Source organism: Salmo salar, chromosome ssa02, assembly GCF_905237065.1.
Source record: "Salmo salar chromosome ssa02, Ssal_v3.1, whole genome shotgun sequence".
Lineage (NCBI taxonomy): Eukaryota > Metazoa > Chordata > Actinopteri > Salmoniformes > Salmonidae > Salmo > Salmo salar.
In genome coordinates, this window is record NC_059443.1 from 10,973,314 (window position 1) to 10,989,569 (window position 16,256).

Sequence of the window (16,256 nt, forward strand, 5' to 3'; positions counted from 1 at the left end):
AGGGGAAGAGCAAAAAAAAGTAGGCCTACATGGTTGAAAAATACCACGGCAGTATGGCTGGTATTTCTAGAAGTTGGTGAAAAAAGAGATGAGTGAGAACTTGTAATTTCCTGAATGACAACACATACTGTCAAAAGGACCTTGAGAGAAAGAAGAAAATCACAAGACAGAGAGATGTGTCTGTACTTAAAACTGTGTCTCTGCATGCTTTTACAGGCTTTTCTTGGACTCCAGTCATCAGGTAAATGAGATTCCTTTAACATTAGATTTTATTTAAACATATTTTAAATCAAATATTTGATTCCCTATTGATTTTGTTATGAGAAGTGTTGTAATACTTGCTTCTACTCTATTCAAAAGACCATAGGCCCACAAGAATCTTTGCTTCAGTTGGAGACAGTGTGTGTTTACCATGTGGTACATCCAACATCAATTCCTGCTCCTCTGTTACCTGGAGTATAGTGAAAGATGGGTTTCATAACCAATTAGTACTATCAGGCAAGGTGAAAGCGGATGGTCCAAACTCAGGAAGAGCCAGTCGACTGAAAGTGGAACATGACTGCTCTCTACATATTCAACCTCTTGAAATAGATGATGGAAGAGTTTACACCTGTGAAGATGGGGCTACCAGTTCAAGTGTTTCTCTTCAGCTTCTCAACAGTATGTTAACATTTATGATCAACCTAAAATTGTCAATTTTTATACACACTATTTCTGAGTGAGTGTTGTCACCATAGATTTTTTTTTTTACCAGTTACCCTGGCAACAGACACCAATACAGCACCAGCGATGGATATCAAGCTCCAATGTTACCTGAATATATTCTCAGGCCTTGTCCCACAATGCAACCATAGTGAAATAAAGCTGAATTGGCTGAATGAGGCCAATACAGTGCTACAGGGAGAGAGATTTCAAACCAAACGTTCATCTGCTTGCTTTTCTACGCTGACCATCCGAGGTGTCAGGAAGACAGACCATCACAGGAAGTGGCGGTGTCAACTGATTGAAGGAGAGGTTGTGAAGACATCCCTCAGCTATACCACAGAAATTACAGGTACTTTTGGAACTATGTATTATTGCATCATATTTGCGTTAACACAGTAGTATATTGCAACCAAATTCCCCTTCCTTCTCTCTATCGCTCTCTCCCTCTTTTTCAGGAGGTATAGAGGAAGTATTTGTCGCAGTGGGTGAGTCAGTATCACTTCCCTGTGTCACCCACTCCTCTCTCGAGGTGGGCAGCAGATTCCAGTGGACTCTGGGTCAAAGGTCACTGTCCAGTCTGTCTCGGTCAGGCGAGGTCTTAGCTGGAACTCAGGGTCACCTCCCTGCATCTCACATCAGCCAAGACGGGTCTTTGGTCATCAGCAATGTGAAAACACTGCATTCTGGGCTCTACAACTGCTCGCAACAGAACAGAATCCTACTACACACTCTGGATGGTGAGTATCAATGGGTTGTATCATTGAGACATAAATAAGTGCCTTACACTATGTATAAACTTAGTAAATTAGGGTAACGGCACAAAGTACATCACTGCTTTGTCCTAATATCAAGTAGATCTTGTTGTTCTACTCAGTATCTGCAGAGTATGCTACCACAGGCGGAAACAATCTCACCCTGACCTGCTCACTCACCTGTGTGGAAGATTGTGGAGACTTCAATTTATCCTGGATTCACAGTGGCCAGGATGGGTTGAAGAGTGGCCCTATAGGACATAACACCCTCATCTCCAAACTCTTCCTCCCTGACCGCCAGGGCACAGAGAAGATAGCCTGTGCCGTGCTCAGAGAGGGGGTTGAAATGGCTGTAAAGGAGTGGACCATCCAGAGAGGTAAGACTTTTGAAAGTAGTTTGGAACAATGCATAGCCATGATCTGTGTTGAGGCTGTATTCTGTCATTACTGTGATGTTGTGATAAGGTATTGAGTTGTAATACAGTATCTGTGACTTGATACATCTTTGTAAATAGGTCATGTTCTACCTGCAGTGGTATGGTCAGTCCTTCTGCTGCTGCTGCTCTGTGCTGTTGGAGGGGGCGTGTATTGGAAGAGGCAGGGCAAGGGAAGTGCCACTGGTACGTGTTCACTGGTTAGATTGTGTGTTACAAAACTGCAATTTGGATGTTGCATCCTTGATTAAACCTACAGTAATGAACAGCAGTGAAAAGGAAAGTCATATCGTAATTAAATTCATGTGAAATAAAGCTGACATGTGTCCCTCTTTGCCTATAGAAGGAGAACAGCTGACGCCTGTTGGAATGGTAAGGATTCAATAAAACACAACTATGTAATTCACTAACAAGTCACTAACAAGTGAAGCCCATTTGAGTACAACGTGACATCAAATTTGTCTAAACGTCTTCTAACCCTTTTGCCATGTTGGTGAACTAAATTGAACTGGTTTTACACATTCCATATTTTCTTCGCAGACTCATATCTATGACGAGATTCAAGATCAACCAATTCAACCTTCTGGAGTAACTAACAGTTTCTATGATCTTCTGCAGGCTGTGAACTGAGTGTAATGTCATGTCCTCCATCTTTAGGCTATTAGTTGAGTTTTAAATCTAATTTGACTACTTTGTACTTTGCATTGTTTTGTGGTTTGGATTTCCCTTGATATTTTGGAACATTATAAGTGTCACCATGACAACAAGTCTATGCAGGTAGTTAAAAAGAAAACAACCTCTACAGAGTATCACCAGTTACCACAGTAAAAACCACATGTTGGTTTCAGGAACACATTCAGTATGACTCCTCAGTGTGGAGGTTGATGGCTAAGTCACCCCACCTCGTCTTAAATCACTCTGCTGACTTTCACATCCCACATGAAACCTGGTAGCTTCTCTTCAGCACTGTACAACTGTGTAGATGTATGGGACTGTGACAAGACACATAATACATGAGTGAACAGATAAGTGTGTTTATTTAATACAGGATGGCAGAGTGTGAGCATTGGCAATACAAGTAAAAACCCCAGAACAGCATGTCTCTGTCTGGAACAGCTCCCAACTACACATCATTTGGTGCAGAAAAGCATCAACACAAGTTGTTCCATCGTGGGGTCACAAATAAAGGAATATATCCAATCAATTCAAGCTAAATACAAGAATACAAACATCCAGTTGTGTAGAAAAGCATCAACACATGTTGTTCCACCATGGGGTCACAAATAAAGGAATATGTCCAATCAAATCAAGCTAAATACAAAAGGTCACCTCATCCATTTCATTATTTCACAACTAAGAGTGTTATTGTGTAATACTATGTAGGCTCTATCAGGGGTTGAAAGATAAGTGTGTGAATATCATTAAAAAAGCATTTACAGATGTTTTGTGTATGGTTAAGTAAGACATGGTGTGTTGATTGAAAGATGATTATTCTTTTGACTGGTATTGAACTGAAAGAAATAAAAATAAATACATTTTAATTAAATGTTAATTGATTACAGAACTGAAGTTGTTAGAAACAGCATTTTAACCTGGACTCAGACAGTGACCAGAAGCTAGATTCAAACCAGATCGCGAAAGATCCGCATTTTAGCGTGCTTGATATTTAAAGGTCATTTTCGATTGAGCTGACATATGCATTTTACCATGAGTGCTATCTCCGCGAACCAGGTAGCATTGCCTTTAAATGTCAATCGCGCTATAACGCGGATCTAATGCGGTCCGGATTGAATCGAGGCCCAGGTTAAACATTTTTTTTACAAAAATATTGTGGAAAAAACTCACAAGTGCATAGGTCGTCCTTCTGGTCAAACTCTGCAAGTGAATACAGAAAATTGGGTCCCATTGCTGTGAAAATAATTGATGAAGACGTTATTTAGATGGACCAGGAGCCCTCTGAGCACATTCAGGATGAGACATAATCAACGGGCTTACCTGGGTCTTGTACATCTTCATAAGTATTCCAGTCAGACTCATCTTCATCTGAGAAAGAGAGAGAGGCAGATTCACAATACAATAATACTGTGTGTTTCAAAACATTTAGCCCTACTTTACCAGGTCCTTATAAACCAGAGTAGTGTCTGTACATACCTGAGTGTCTGCGGCGTCTGAGGAAGATGATCAAGCCCAGCGTAAGAGCCATTATGACAATCACACACATGGATGAAGCCACTATAGTAGCCGTTCCAGCCGTAGCGGTCGCATCTCTTTCTGGACTCTGACTGGCAGTAACTGCTGAGTAGAGCATCAATATAATATGATGACAGTCATTCATGGTCTCATGTCATTCTCGTGTGTCTTTTGTCCTCTAAACTCAGTGGTGATAAATATGTCCAAATATATTCAGTAGAATTGTTATTTTAAACAAATAAAATACACAAATAAGAGAAAAACATTGTACACCTACCAGGGTTTGCTAGTTCAGTTGTGGTGGAAGTCCTTAGAACCAGGTTCTCCTCTTCCTGTTCTGTTTCAATGGTAGAAAATGATCATTACAGAACATCAAATTGCTAATGTAATGGTTGACAAATATAGATAGTGCATTCGGAAAGTATTCAGACCCCTTGACTTTTTCCACATTTTGTTAAGTTACAGCCTTATTCTATAATGGATTAAATCGTTTTTTTCCCCTCATCAATCTACACACAATACCCCGTAATGACAAAGCAAAATCCAGTTTACAAATGTTTGCAAATTCATACATTTAAAATGGAAATATCACATTTAAATAAGTATTCAGACCCTTTACTCAGTACTTTGTGGAAGCACTTTTGGCAGCAACTACAGCCTTGAGTCTTCGGTATGATGCTTCAAGCTTGGCACACCTGTATTTGGGGAGTTTCTCCCATTCTTCTTGGCAGATCCTCTCAAGCTGTCAGGTTGGATGGGGAGCGTCGCTGCACAGCTATTTTCAGGTCTCTCCAGAGATGTTAGATCGGGTTCAAGTCCAGGCTCTGGCTGTGCCACTCAAGGACATTCTGAGACTTGTCCCGAAGCCACTCCTGCGTTCTCTTGGCTGTGTGCTTAGGGTCGTTGTCCTGTTGGAAGGTGAACCTTCGCCCAAGTCTGAGGTCCTGAGCGCTCTGGAGCAGGTTTTCAACAAGGATCTCCCTGTACTTTTCTCCGTTAATCTTTTCCTTGATCCTGATTAGTCTCCCAGTCCCTACCACTGAAAAACATCCCCAAAGCATGATGCTGCCACCACCACAGAGGAACTCTGGAGCTCTTTCAGAGTGACCATAGGGTTCTTGGTCACCTCCCTGACCAAGGCCCTTCTCCCCCTTTTGCTCAGTTTGGCCGGGTTGCCAGCTCTAGGAAGAGTCTTGGTGGTTCCAAACTTACTCCATTTAAGAATGATGGAGGCCACTGTTCTTGGGGACCTTCAATGCTGCGGAAATGTTTTGGTCCCCTTCCCCAGATCTGTGCCTCGAAACAATCCTGTCTCTGAGCTCTACGGACAATTCCTTCAACCTCATGGCTTGGTTTTTGCTCTGACATGTACTGTCAACTGTGGGACCTTCAGTGGCGATTTTAGCATGTAAATCTTGGTGGGGCAAAAAGAAAAAGTGGGATGCATGCCAGCAAAGCCACTACACAACACAACACTAAACAATACATTAACTGCACTACAACAGTGACAAACGTTTCCCACAAACTGTTAGGGCCAACAGCAGAGTCCCAACAGCAGTCCCAACACCTTACCACAGCTACACCTGGTTATCAGCAGAGCCTTGTCTGGCAGCGAAAGAGTTCATTCAGCCTCATTTACTGCCTTTAAAAAAACATACCAGATATGGCTGACTTGCTTAAACAACTGAATTCTACTGACAATTGAGATGTACAAACTAGGGCATAAGGGGATAAGAGACAAGCCGTAATTTCGATTAAGACATTCATGAACAAGCGAGGACAGATTTAGTCAATATAACTATTTGTTCAGTACTTTTAAAATGGACGGTGACAGAATTCAGAACATTGGCTGTTCTTACAGTGATCTCCCTGTACACCAAGTCAGAACCGTAGGATAAATAAAGGGGGCATATAAGCAGACAATGAAAGTTCTTACAAAATTAGATGATTACATTTTAAAGGCTACATGTACACCACCAAGTCAGAACAATACGTGAAATTAAGAGGTGAAAATATACCAAATTATTAGGGTGAGGCACATGGGCTACTAACAGCTTACTACACAACATACTATTTTCTTAGCTACAGTATACATATCTCCCTGGCATATTCCATCATTTATGCAGCAGCATACAAGACATTTTTGGACTCCCCTTGTTGTGCTGTGCTCACTTGAACAGGAAGGTGGTGCAGCAGTCCTTCGTGGACACATCGTGGACAGAACTTATTTTTACAGTCATAGCTCGTTTTTCCAGAGTTCCCAGTTGTCTTTAACAGATTTTGTAGAAGTTGTAGAAACATCTCAAGGATGATCAATGGAAACAGGATACACCTGAGCTCAATTTTGAGCTCAATAATGTAATTCTGTTTATGTTCTTTTTATAAATTTGTAAAAAATTCTGAAAACCTGTTTTCGTTTTGTCATTATGGGGAATTGTGTGTTGATTGACAAGGAAACAAAACAATTTTATCAATTTTAGAATAAGGCTGTAACATAACAAAATGTGGAAAAAGTCAAGGGGTCTGAATACTTTCTGAATGCATTGTATATTCTGAATAAGAATGTACTAGCAAATACTCACCTTTAACCTGTAGCTTGACCTCAAAGCAGCGTTCATTTTGTCCCATCTGCAACCTACATCTGTACCATTGGCTGTGACTGTACTCCAACATGGAGAGAGCCAAAGATGCATCTCCTGAACTGAGATTTCCTCTAAAGCTCACCCTTTTTCCTAGGAATGTTTGGTTGGAGATATCTGTAGGGTATTGAAGTATTTGGATCTCACTGTCTCCCTTGATCTCTGCCCAGGACACCGAAGATATTTGGGGCTTTTCTGTTGTCATGTTCAACAGGCAAGGCAGGGTAGCTATTCCATTGGGTGCTGCCATAACTGAATGTAGGATTTTGCATTCTTTGGAGGAGAGGAGAGGCTTACTCAAACAAGTTTGACTCTATTTTTATTTGACACTTACATAGAAAGAAAGGGAATATATAATTTTACCTTTCACTTTTAGAGTGATGTTTTTCACCATGACACAATTCCATCCCTGCCAGACCTTGCAGCTATAAAGCCCTTCGTCAGATTTCCTTATATCTCTTAGAGACAGGGACAGGTTTCCAGCCACCACACCATCCGCTCCCGACTCGAAGGCCACACGTTCTGACTTATGGGCCACAGATGGATCATCAGGCCACACCAAGATGTCCTCAGGTTTAGGTGAAAGTTTTGTCCATTTCACTCTGGTTTCTAAATCTCTGTGAGTTGATGTGAAACAGGGGAGAACAGCTACCTCTTCCTGAGTAGCTGTGATGAATTGTGGCGCCTCTACATGAGAACAAGACTCAGCTCCTGGGAAATTAGGAAAAGAAGAGATCAAATTAGCATTATGAACTTTTGAAATATGCATACTGCTCTAAAAATCACTTTCAGAAAATTAAATCAAGTGCAATTTAATCAAGAATGACTACTCACCAGCGCGCTGTGTTCTGATTATCAACAGGAGTATTGATAACCCGTGTGACTGAAGCAGTGCCATTATCCATATGAGTATGTGAAGTTTCTTATCAAGTTAGTCTCTCATCTCAGACCCAAATCTCAGTTCTCCAAGGCCTAGTTTCTATATGGGTCATGAATACACATTTGCAGGAAACATTTATTGACCTCCCAAATAAAAATAATGTTGTTTTGAAGATTATATGCTTAACAGTGCCATCTAGTGTCAAGGCCTGAGAACAAGTTATTTGCTTAAAATATACATATAAATTATATATATATTTAAACAGGCAAGTCAATTAAGAACAAATTCTTATTTGCAATGACAGCCTACACCAGCCAAACCCGGATGATGCTGGGCCAATTGTGCGCCACCCTATGGGACTCCCAATCACAGCCAGATGTGATACTACCTGGATTCGAACCAGGAACTGTAGTGACGCCTCATGCACTGAGATGTAGTGCCTTAGACCCTGCGCCACTCAGGAGCCCTGTAATTTCCACATTTATCCAATTAGTTCTACAATACTTAGCCTAACCGTAGTGTTACATGTTACATCCCGAGTGGTGCAGTGGTCTAAGACAGTGCAAGAGGCATCACTGCAGTATCTGGCTCAAATTCAGGCTGCATCACATCTGGCCGTGATTGGGAGTCCCATAGGGCGGCGCACAATTGGCCCAGCATTGGCCGGGTTTGGCCGGGGTAGGCCGTCATAGTAAATAAGAATTTGTTCTTAACTGACTTGCCTGGTTAAAAAAAAAATAATTCTATGCATTCCTTCCTTGTACCTGAGTTATAAGTTACAAATCTATACATGAAAAGTGATTACATGTTTTGCTGAAAGGACTAGACAATAATGTAGGGTGCAGTGTTTATGTGGTAGCCTAGTCTAGGATATGTCAAATGCAAACCCCCTAGTTCATTGTCCCCTCCATAGACTCTCTTGGTTCTCTGTCTGTTCCGTCGGCTGTGAGTGGATGTGAGAGGGGAACTTAGCAAATGACCACACTCTAACTTTAACTCCCCACACTTCCTCTTCTGTCACAAAATACAGATACATACTTTACACTTTCAGTGTTCATGACACAACGCTCAGCAACCCCTGGTCCCTTTGACTACTCTATGATCCACCAAATAACAGCAGATTGACATGGACAAACATTTGCAAGGTAAGTCTCTGTGTCATATGTCTCATCTCACAATGTCCGCCTGTCTGTCTGTTGATATGCACGCCACAGATTTTATAAACAATTTATTAAAGAAATAAAGTGTAATAGCTAAATCAATCTATTAAATTAAATGTGTTAGCTTTAGTTATATCCTGTGAATGTGTGAGGGTTGGGTGGGGTGTGTGGGGGGGATAGATCACCAAGAAGGAAGTGAGTAATAACATGTTTTCTGAGTTGATCCTCATATCATTTCAGGAGGGAAAGCATTTGGATTCCTCAAGTCTCAGCAGGATGAGAAACTGAACTCCATCAATGAGGTCTGTTGTTCATCTGTCTATAAATGTTATTATGGTAGTATTATCTAGCTATAGTATTATTAGCATCTCATTATCTATGTACACTATCCAGTGGCGATTTTAGCATGTAAATCTTGGTGGGGGGGAGAAAGAAAGAAATTGTGGGATGCATGCCAGCAAAGCCAATACACAACACTAAACAATACATTAATTGCACAATACCACAGCTACACTTGGCTATCAGCTGAGCCTTGTCTGGCAGCGAAACAATACATTCAGCCTAATTTACTGCCTTTTAAAAAATATAGCTAATATGTCTGACTTGCTTAAACAAATGTGGTTTCTACTGACAATTGCACAAACTATGGCATAAGGGGATGACAAGCAGATAAGAGGCAATCTGTAATTTCGATTAAGACATTCATGAGCGAGCTAGGACGGACGTAGTCAATAAAACTATTTGTTCAGCACTTTTTAAATGTACAGCAAAATAATTCAGAACATGGGCCGTTCTTACAGTGAACTCCCTGTACACCAAGTCAGAACTGTAGGATAAAAAAAGGGTTATAGGCTACATGTGCACCACCAAGTCAGAACAATAGGCAAAACATTTTTAATTATTAGGGTGAGGCACATGGGCTACTAACATCTTACTACACAACATACACTTACTATTACTTTCTTAGCTACAGTATACATATCTCCCTGGCATATCCATAATTTATGCAACAGAATACAATACATTTTTGGACTCACCTTGTTGTGCTGTGCTCACTTGAACAAGAAGGTGGCGCAGCGGTCCTTCGTGGACATATTTTGTCATCAAACTTTGTCATAAAAGTCTGGCATTCTCTGGATTTATGGTGCTTTCAAGACAACAGGGAACTTGGGAAAATCATGATGACGTCAGTGATCTTCAGGTCATAGCTCTAGAAAGAGGGGAGAGTTCCCGATTTAAAATTCTGAGTTGGATGAAAGTTCAAAACGTATTTTCCCAGTCGTAGCTTGTTTTTCCCGATTTCCCAGTTGTCCTGAACTCACTAAAGTCAGATTTTGCAGTTCCAAGTTAACAGTTGTTTTGAGCGTGGCGCAATGATTGCTTTGCTAATGATTGCTTTGCAATGCTTGCAGTTTGCCACTGATTCCTTCCAAAACACTCATTGTTGAATTTGCGATTCCCAACTTGTTGTGTAATGTTTATGTCCAATGGCCAATGAGTACCGATATGTTTTATCTATAATTTCTCTTCATTATTTCTCTTCACATGACAAGGATTAAAAGGATTTGCCAGTAGATTGTCGACTTGATTTATGATGATGACTGGTAGCTAGGATTTTGAAAGTATGATGTTGACAGTCCAATCAAAGTTACTGTAGATATAACGTGATTTGATGTCATTTTATCTGTTGTCAATGACCTTGAGCCTTCTTGGATGGGCACTTCTAATGTAACTCTATGGCAGCACACAAGGGGCTTGAATTTTCGAGCTCTACCTTTGGACTTGGCGGTAATGTAGTGTCCCCATGAGTAACAGAACACTGAACCAATCACGGCGCAACGCTTCGTATTTTCTGCTGGCTTGCCCAACCACCACAGAAAGCACCAAGCTAGGCTGAAACACCTGCATTTTGGAGCTGCCTTACTCAAGAAAACAAAAAGAGACCATGTTTATTAATTCCATGATATATATATTTTTCCATTGTTTGCAAACTGATATGTGGCACATGCTAATGCCAAAGTAACATGCAAAACAGGTAAGCCCCCCCCAAATGGAATCAGTGGCTAAACATGTTTGGGTTTTTTTGCTCAAAATGTGTGGCTGAATGACAGGTCACCTCTGACACCATCTAACCTCAAAGTCTGCCTTGTGGTATTCTATTCTGAAGGCTTTTCTCACAGATCCTAAATATGCAGAGGAGGAGGACCTCAGCTCAAAACTGGAAATGTTTAAAAGTGAGATTTCAAGTATTATAACTGCACATTGATCAGACACTTGTGTTTCCTTAATGAATGAATCAACAATGAAATAATAATTGTAATGTGTTCTATATTGTTTTGCAGACAAATACATGGAATTTGATCTCAATGACCGAGGAGACATCGGTAAAATTGCATTCTTTTTTTTACGGCAATCCTGCTGAGTAACAAGATTAGGCTAATCAAGAGGACAACATTGAGCCATCCATGTGAACTATCTTTGTCATGGCATCTCTCTCTCTCTCTCTCTCTCTCTCTCTCTCTGTGTCACAGACATGATGGGGCTGAAGCGCATGCTGGAGAAGCTGGGCGTGGCAAAGACTCACTTGGAGCTGAAAAAGATGATGTCAGATGTGGTTGGCGGCGCCGCACGAGACACGTTCTGTTACACAGACTTTCTCAATATGATGCTAGGGAAGAGGAATTCCATACTCCGACTGTAAGTTAGAAGGAAACTGACACTACATTAATGAAGGCATTACATTTGACCTGAAATGAAACTTCTGAATATGATTCTGAACTTTTGTAATCCACTGTATTTCCTTTAAGGCTATATGGCTTTTTGCTACATGACTTGTGTAATAATTTGTGTTTGTTTATTTTTCTCTGCCGAAGGATCTTGATGTTTGAGGAGAAAGGGAAAGACCAGGAGCCCAAAGAGAGTGGACCACCGCAACGCAAGACTTTTTCAGATCTGCCCTGAATGCAATTACGTTATGGATCCAATCTGTTCATATACAAAACTGAATGTCAAATGAACTGGGTTATACAGGTTTCATTGTAAGGAATAAAGAAAGGTTTGATTTATCCATAGGCTTGTCCATTTGTTGGTGAAAAATGTGTGCAGCTGCAGCACCTCATAACAAGCTCTTGTTTGAATATACTTAACGAAGTAAATCAATTGTCAGCATTTCTGATAAAATGATAGAATCCCATAACTGCTTTGAGTGTTTGTGTCATGGTGAAAAACATTACTCTAAAAGTGAAAGGTAAAATTATATATTCCATTTCTTTCTATGTAATTGTTGAATAAAAATAGAGTCAAACTTATAAGTAAGCCTCTCCTCTCCTCCAAAGAATGCAAAATTATACATTTAGTTATGGCAGCACCCAATGGAATAGCTACCCTGCCTTGCCTGTTGAACATGACAACAGGAAAGCCCCAAATATCATCGGTGTCCTGAGCAGAGATCAAGGGAGACAGTGAGATCCAAATACTTCAATACCCTACAGATATCTCCAACCAAACATTCCTAGGAAAAAGGGTGAGCTTTAGAGGAAATCTCAGTTCAGGAGATGCATCTTTGGCTCTCTCCATGGTGGAGTACAGTCACAGCCAATGGTACAGATGTATGTTGCAGATGGGACAAAATGAACGCTGCTTTGAGGTTACATTACAACGTAACGACTTGATTAGTGTGGTGTTAGTGTTAGTTAGCCAGCTACATAGTTGTCTTTGCTGTCTCTGTATCTAAGATAATTGTGTAGTTTGAGTTTGAGTATTATCGAGGTGAGCTAGCCAGCCGCGACGCGGCGCCTGACTTAGTCAACACACCTAGTCATCATTAACCCACTGCCAGCTAGCCAACCGTTACCGACTAGCAGCGCTGTAGATACTAATACTTTACAACGGAACGATTTGACTAGTGCAGTGTTACCTAGCTAGCTACTTAGTTGTCTTTGTCATAGCTTGATAATTGTTAGCTAGCCAGCCATCGAGGTTAGCTAGCCAGCTATTTCCGTCCCCCGCGACGCCATTTTTCCTAACCCAGCCAACTATTACCGACGAGCAGCATTGTAGAAACTAAATACATTACAAGGAACGTCTTGATTAGTGTTATGTTAGCTAGCTAGCTACAAAGCTGCTTTGTATCATGACAAGGTGTAGTACTGAAACTATCGAGGTTACCTAGCCAGCTACACGTTCAAAGTCAACAACGCAGCCACTGCTAGCTAGCCTACTCCACCAGCCAGCAGTACTGTATCATTTTAGTCAATAAGATTTTTGCAACGTAAGCTTAACTTCCTGAACATTCGAGACGTGTAGTCCACTTGTCACTCCAATCTCCTTTGCATTAGCGTAGCCTCTTCTGTAGCTTGTCTACTATGTGTCTGTCTATCCCTGTTCTCTCTCCTCTGCACAGGCCATACAAACGCTCCACACCGCTGTGGCCGCTGCCACTCTAACCTAGTGGTCCCAGCGCGCACGACCCACGTGGAGTTCCAGGTCTCCGGCAGCCTCTGGAACTGCCGGTCTGCAGCCAACAAGGCTGAGTTCATCTCAGCCTATGCTACCCTCCAGTCCCTAGACTTCCTGGCGCTGACGGAAACATGGATTACCACAGATAACACTGCTACTCCTACTGCTCTCTCCTCGTCTGACTACGTGTTCTCGCATACCCCTAGAGCATCGAGCCAGCGGGGTGGTGGCACTGGAATCCTCATCTCTCCCAAGTGGACATTCTCTCTTTCTCCCCTGACCCATCTGTCTATCTCCTCATTTGAATTCCATGCTGTCACAGTTACCAGCCCTTTCAAGCTTAACATCCTTATCATTTATCGCCCTCCAGGTTCCCTTGGAGAGTTCATCAATGAGCTTGACGCCTTGATAAGTTCCTTTCCTGAGGATGGCTCACCTCTCACAGTTCTGGGTGACTTTAACCTCCCCACGTCTACCTTCGACTCATTCCTCTCTGCCTCCTTCTTTCCACTCCTCTCCTCTTTCGACCTCACCCTCTCACCTTCCCCCCCTACTCACAAGGCAGGCAATACGCTTGACCTCATCTTTACTAGATGCTGTTCTTCCACTAATCTCATTGCAACTCCCCTCCAAGTCTCCGACCACTACCTTGTATCCTTTTCCCTCTCGCTCTCATCCAACACTTCTCACTCTGCCCCTACTCGGATGGTATTGCGCCGTCCCAACCTTCGCTCTCTCTCTCCCGCTACTCTCTCCTCTTCCATCCTATCATCTCTTCCCTCTGCTCAAACCTTCTCCAACCTATCTCGTTATTCTGCCTCCACAACCCTCCTCTCCTCCCTCTCTGCATCCTTTGATTTCCTCTGTCCCCTATCCTCCAGGCCGGCTCGGTCCTCCCCTCCTGCTCCGTGGCTCGACGACTCACTGCGAGCTCACAGAACAGGGCTCCGGGCAGCCGAGCGGAAATGGAGGAAAACTCGCCTCCCTGCGGACCTGGCATCCTTTCACTCCCTCCTCTCTACATTTTCCTCTTCTGTCTCTGCTGCTAAAGCCACTTTCTACCACTCTAAACTCCAAGCATCTGCCTCTAACCCTAGGAAGCTCTTTGCTACCTTCTCCTCCCTCCTGAATCCTCCTCCCCCCTCCTCCCTCTCTGCGGATGACTTCGTCAACCATTTTGAAAAGAAGGTTGACGACATCCGATCCTCGTTTTCTAAGTCAAACGACACTGCTGGTCCTGCTCACACTGCCCTACCCTGTGCTTTGACCTCTTTCTCCCCTCTCTCTCCAGATGAAATCTCGCGTCTTGTGATGGCCGGCCGCCCAACAACCTGCCCACTTGACCGTATCCCCTCCTCTCTTCTCCAGACCATTTCCGGAGACCTTCTCCCCTACCTCACCTCGCTCATCAACTCATCCTTGACCGCTGGCTACGTCCCTTCCGTCTTCAAGAGAGCGAGAGTTGCACCCCTTCTGAAAAAACCTACACTCGATCCCTCCGATGTCAACAACTACAGACCAGTATCCCTTCTTTCCTTTCTCTCCAAAACTCTTGAACGTGCCGTCCTCGGCCAGCTCTCTTGCTATCTCTCTCAGAATGACCTTCTTGATCCTAATCAGTCAGGTTTCAAGACTGGGCATTCAACTGAGACTGCTCTTCTCTGTGTCACGGAGGCTCTCCGCACTGCTAAAGCTAACTCTCTCTCCTCTGCTCTCATCCTTCTAGACCTATCTGCTGCCTTTGATACCGTGAACCATCAGATCCTCCTCTCCACCCTCTCCGAGCTGGGCATCTCCGGCGCCGCCCACGCTTGGATTGCGTCCTACATGACAGGTCGCTCCTACCAGGTGGCGTGGCGAGAATCTGTCTCCGCACCACGTGCTCTCACCCTGGTGTCCCCCAGGGCTCTGTTCTTGGCCCACTCCTATTCTCGCTATACACCAAGTCACTTGGCTCTGTCATATCCTCACATGGTCTCTCATATCATTGCTATGCAGATGACACACAATTAATCTTCTCCTTTCCCCCTTCTGACAACCAGGTGGCGAATCGCATCTCTGCATGTCTGGCAGACATATCAGTGTGGATGACGGATCACCACCTCAAGCTGAACCTCGGCAAGACGGAGCTGCTCTTCCTCCCGGGGAAGGACTGCCCGTTCCATGATCTCGCCATCACGGTTGACAACTCCCTTGTGTCCTCCTCCCAGAGTGCTAAGAGCCTTGGCGTGACCCTGGACAACACCCTGTCGTTCTCCACCAACATCAAGGCGGTGACCCGATCCTGTAGGTTCATGCTCTACAACATTCGCAGAGTACGACCCTGCCTCACACAGGAAGCGGCGCAGGTCCTAATCCAGGCACTTGTCATCTCCCGTCTGGATTATTGCAACTCGCTGTTGGCTGGGCTCCCTGCCTGTGCCATTAAACCCCTACAACTCATCCAGAACGCCGCAGCCCGTCTGGTGTTTAACCTTCCCAAGTTCTCTCACGTCACCCCGCTCCTCCGCTCTCTCCACTGGCTTCCAGTCGAAGCTCGCATCCGCTACAAGACCATGGTGCTTGCCTACGGAGCTGTGAGGGGAACGGCACCTCCGTACCTTCAGGCTCTGATCAGGCCCTACACCCAAACAAGGGCACTCCGTTCATCCACCTCTGGCCTGCTCGCCTCCCTACCTCTGAGGAAGCACAGTTCCCGCTCAGCCCAGTCAAAACTGTTCGCTGCTCTGGCACCCCAATGGTGGAACAAGCTCCCTCACGACGCCAGGACAGCGGAGTCAATCACCACCTTCCGGAGACACCTGAAACCCCACCTCTTCAAGGAATACCTGGGATAGGATAAAGTAATCCTTCTAACCCCCCCCTTAAAAGATTTAGATGCACTATTGTAAAGTGGTTGTTCCACTGGATATTATAAGGTGAATGCACCAATTTGTAAGTCGCTCTGGATAAGAGCGTCTGCTACATGACTTAAATGTAAATGTAAATGTCAAGCTACAGGTTAAAGGTGAGTATTTGCTAGTACATTCTTATTCAGA

At 43.4% G+C, this 16,256-nt stretch overlaps 3 protein-coding genes across 5 annotated transcripts; 2 read left to right on the forward strand and 1 right to left on the reverse strand.

The window, feature by feature from the left end:
* The first annotated feature begins 103 nt into the window (after positions 1-103).
* LOC123727848 (uncharacterized) lies at positions 104-3,443 on the forward strand. Of its 2 annotated transcripts, none has more exons than XM_045697370.1 (8): positions 104-241; positions 361-660; positions 755-1,054; positions 1,161-1,442; positions 1,580-1,834; positions 1,973-2,077; positions 2,235-2,263; positions 2,432-3,443. In XM_045697370.1, exons 1-8 carry the CDS (start codon positions 115-117, stop codon positions 2,519-2,521), a joined length of 1,488 nt encoding a protein of 495 aa, XP_045553326.1. In that variant the 5' UTR covers positions 104-114; the 3' UTR covers positions 2,522-3,443. The 2 variants fall into 2 exon arrangements, with proteins under 2 accessions (XP_045553326.1, XP_045553332.1); XM_045697376.1 differs by having other exon boundaries at positions 1,991-2,077.
* LOC123727850 (uncharacterized) lies at positions 2,904-7,713 on the reverse strand. 2 transcript variants are annotated; one of them, XM_045697387.1, is made up of 8 exons: positions 7,555-7,713; positions 7,084-7,431; positions 6,664-6,993; positions 4,359-4,418; positions 4,043-4,183; positions 3,887-3,934; positions 3,737-3,799; positions 2,904-3,402 (listed from the first exon to the last, which is right to left on the reverse strand). In XM_045697387.1, exons 1-8 carry the CDS (start codon positions 7,616-7,618, stop codon positions 3,380-3,382), a joined length of 1,077 nt encoding a protein of 358 aa, XP_045553343.1. In that variant the 5' UTR covers positions 7,619-7,713; the 3' UTR covers positions 2,904-3,379. The 2 variants fall into 2 exon arrangements, with proteins under 2 accessions (XP_045553343.1, XP_045553340.1); XM_045697384.1 differs by having other exon boundaries at positions 4,043-4,186.
* A 901-nt stretch (positions 7,714-8,614) lies between these two features.
* LOC123727851 (allograft inflammatory factor 1) lies at positions 8,615-11,825 on the forward strand. Its single transcript, XM_045697391.1, has 6 exons — positions 8,615-8,745; positions 9,001-9,062; positions 10,928-10,994; positions 11,103-11,144; positions 11,292-11,457; positions 11,634-11,825. Exons 1-6 carry the CDS (start codon positions 8,727-8,729, stop codon positions 11,719-11,721), a joined length of 444 nt encoding a protein of 147 aa, XP_045553347.1. The 5' UTR covers positions 8,615-8,726; the 3' UTR covers positions 11,722-11,825.
* Positions 11,826-16,256: the final 4,431 nt, after the last annotated feature.

Coding starts and splice junctions, on each gene's coding strand:
- LOC123727848 (XM_045697370.1), top strand. CDS start 115: ATGACAACACATACTGTCAAAAGGACCTTGAGAGAAAGAAGAAAATCA. Junction 1,835..1,972: donor GGAGTGGACCATCCAGAGAG/GTAAGACTTTTG, acceptor CTTTGTAAATAG/GTCATGTTCTACCTGCAGTG. Junction 2,264..2,431: donor AGCTGACGCCTGTTGGAATG/GTAAGGATTCAA, acceptor TTTTCTTCGCAG/ACTCATATCTATGACGAGAT.
- LOC123727850 (XM_045697384.1), bottom strand. CDS start 7,618: ATGGCACTGCTTCAGTCACACGGGTTATCAATACTCCTGTTGATAATC. Junction 4,187..4,358: donor AACTGAACTAGCAAACCCTG/GTAGGTGTACAA, acceptor TGCTCTACTCAG/CAGTTACTGCCAGTCAGAGT. Junction 3,403..3,736: donor GAAGGACGACCTATGCACTT/GTGAGTTTTTTC, acceptor TATTTCTTTCAG/TTCAATACCAGTCAAAAGAA.
- LOC123727851 (XM_045697391.1), top strand. Junction 10,995..11,102: donor AAAACTGGAAATGTTTAAAA/GTGAGATTTCAA, acceptor ATTGTTTTGCAG/ACAAATACATGGAATTTGAT. Junction 11,145..11,291: donor CAATGACCGAGGAGACATCG/GTAAAATTGCAT, acceptor TCTGTGTCACAG/ACATGATGGGGCTGAAGCGC.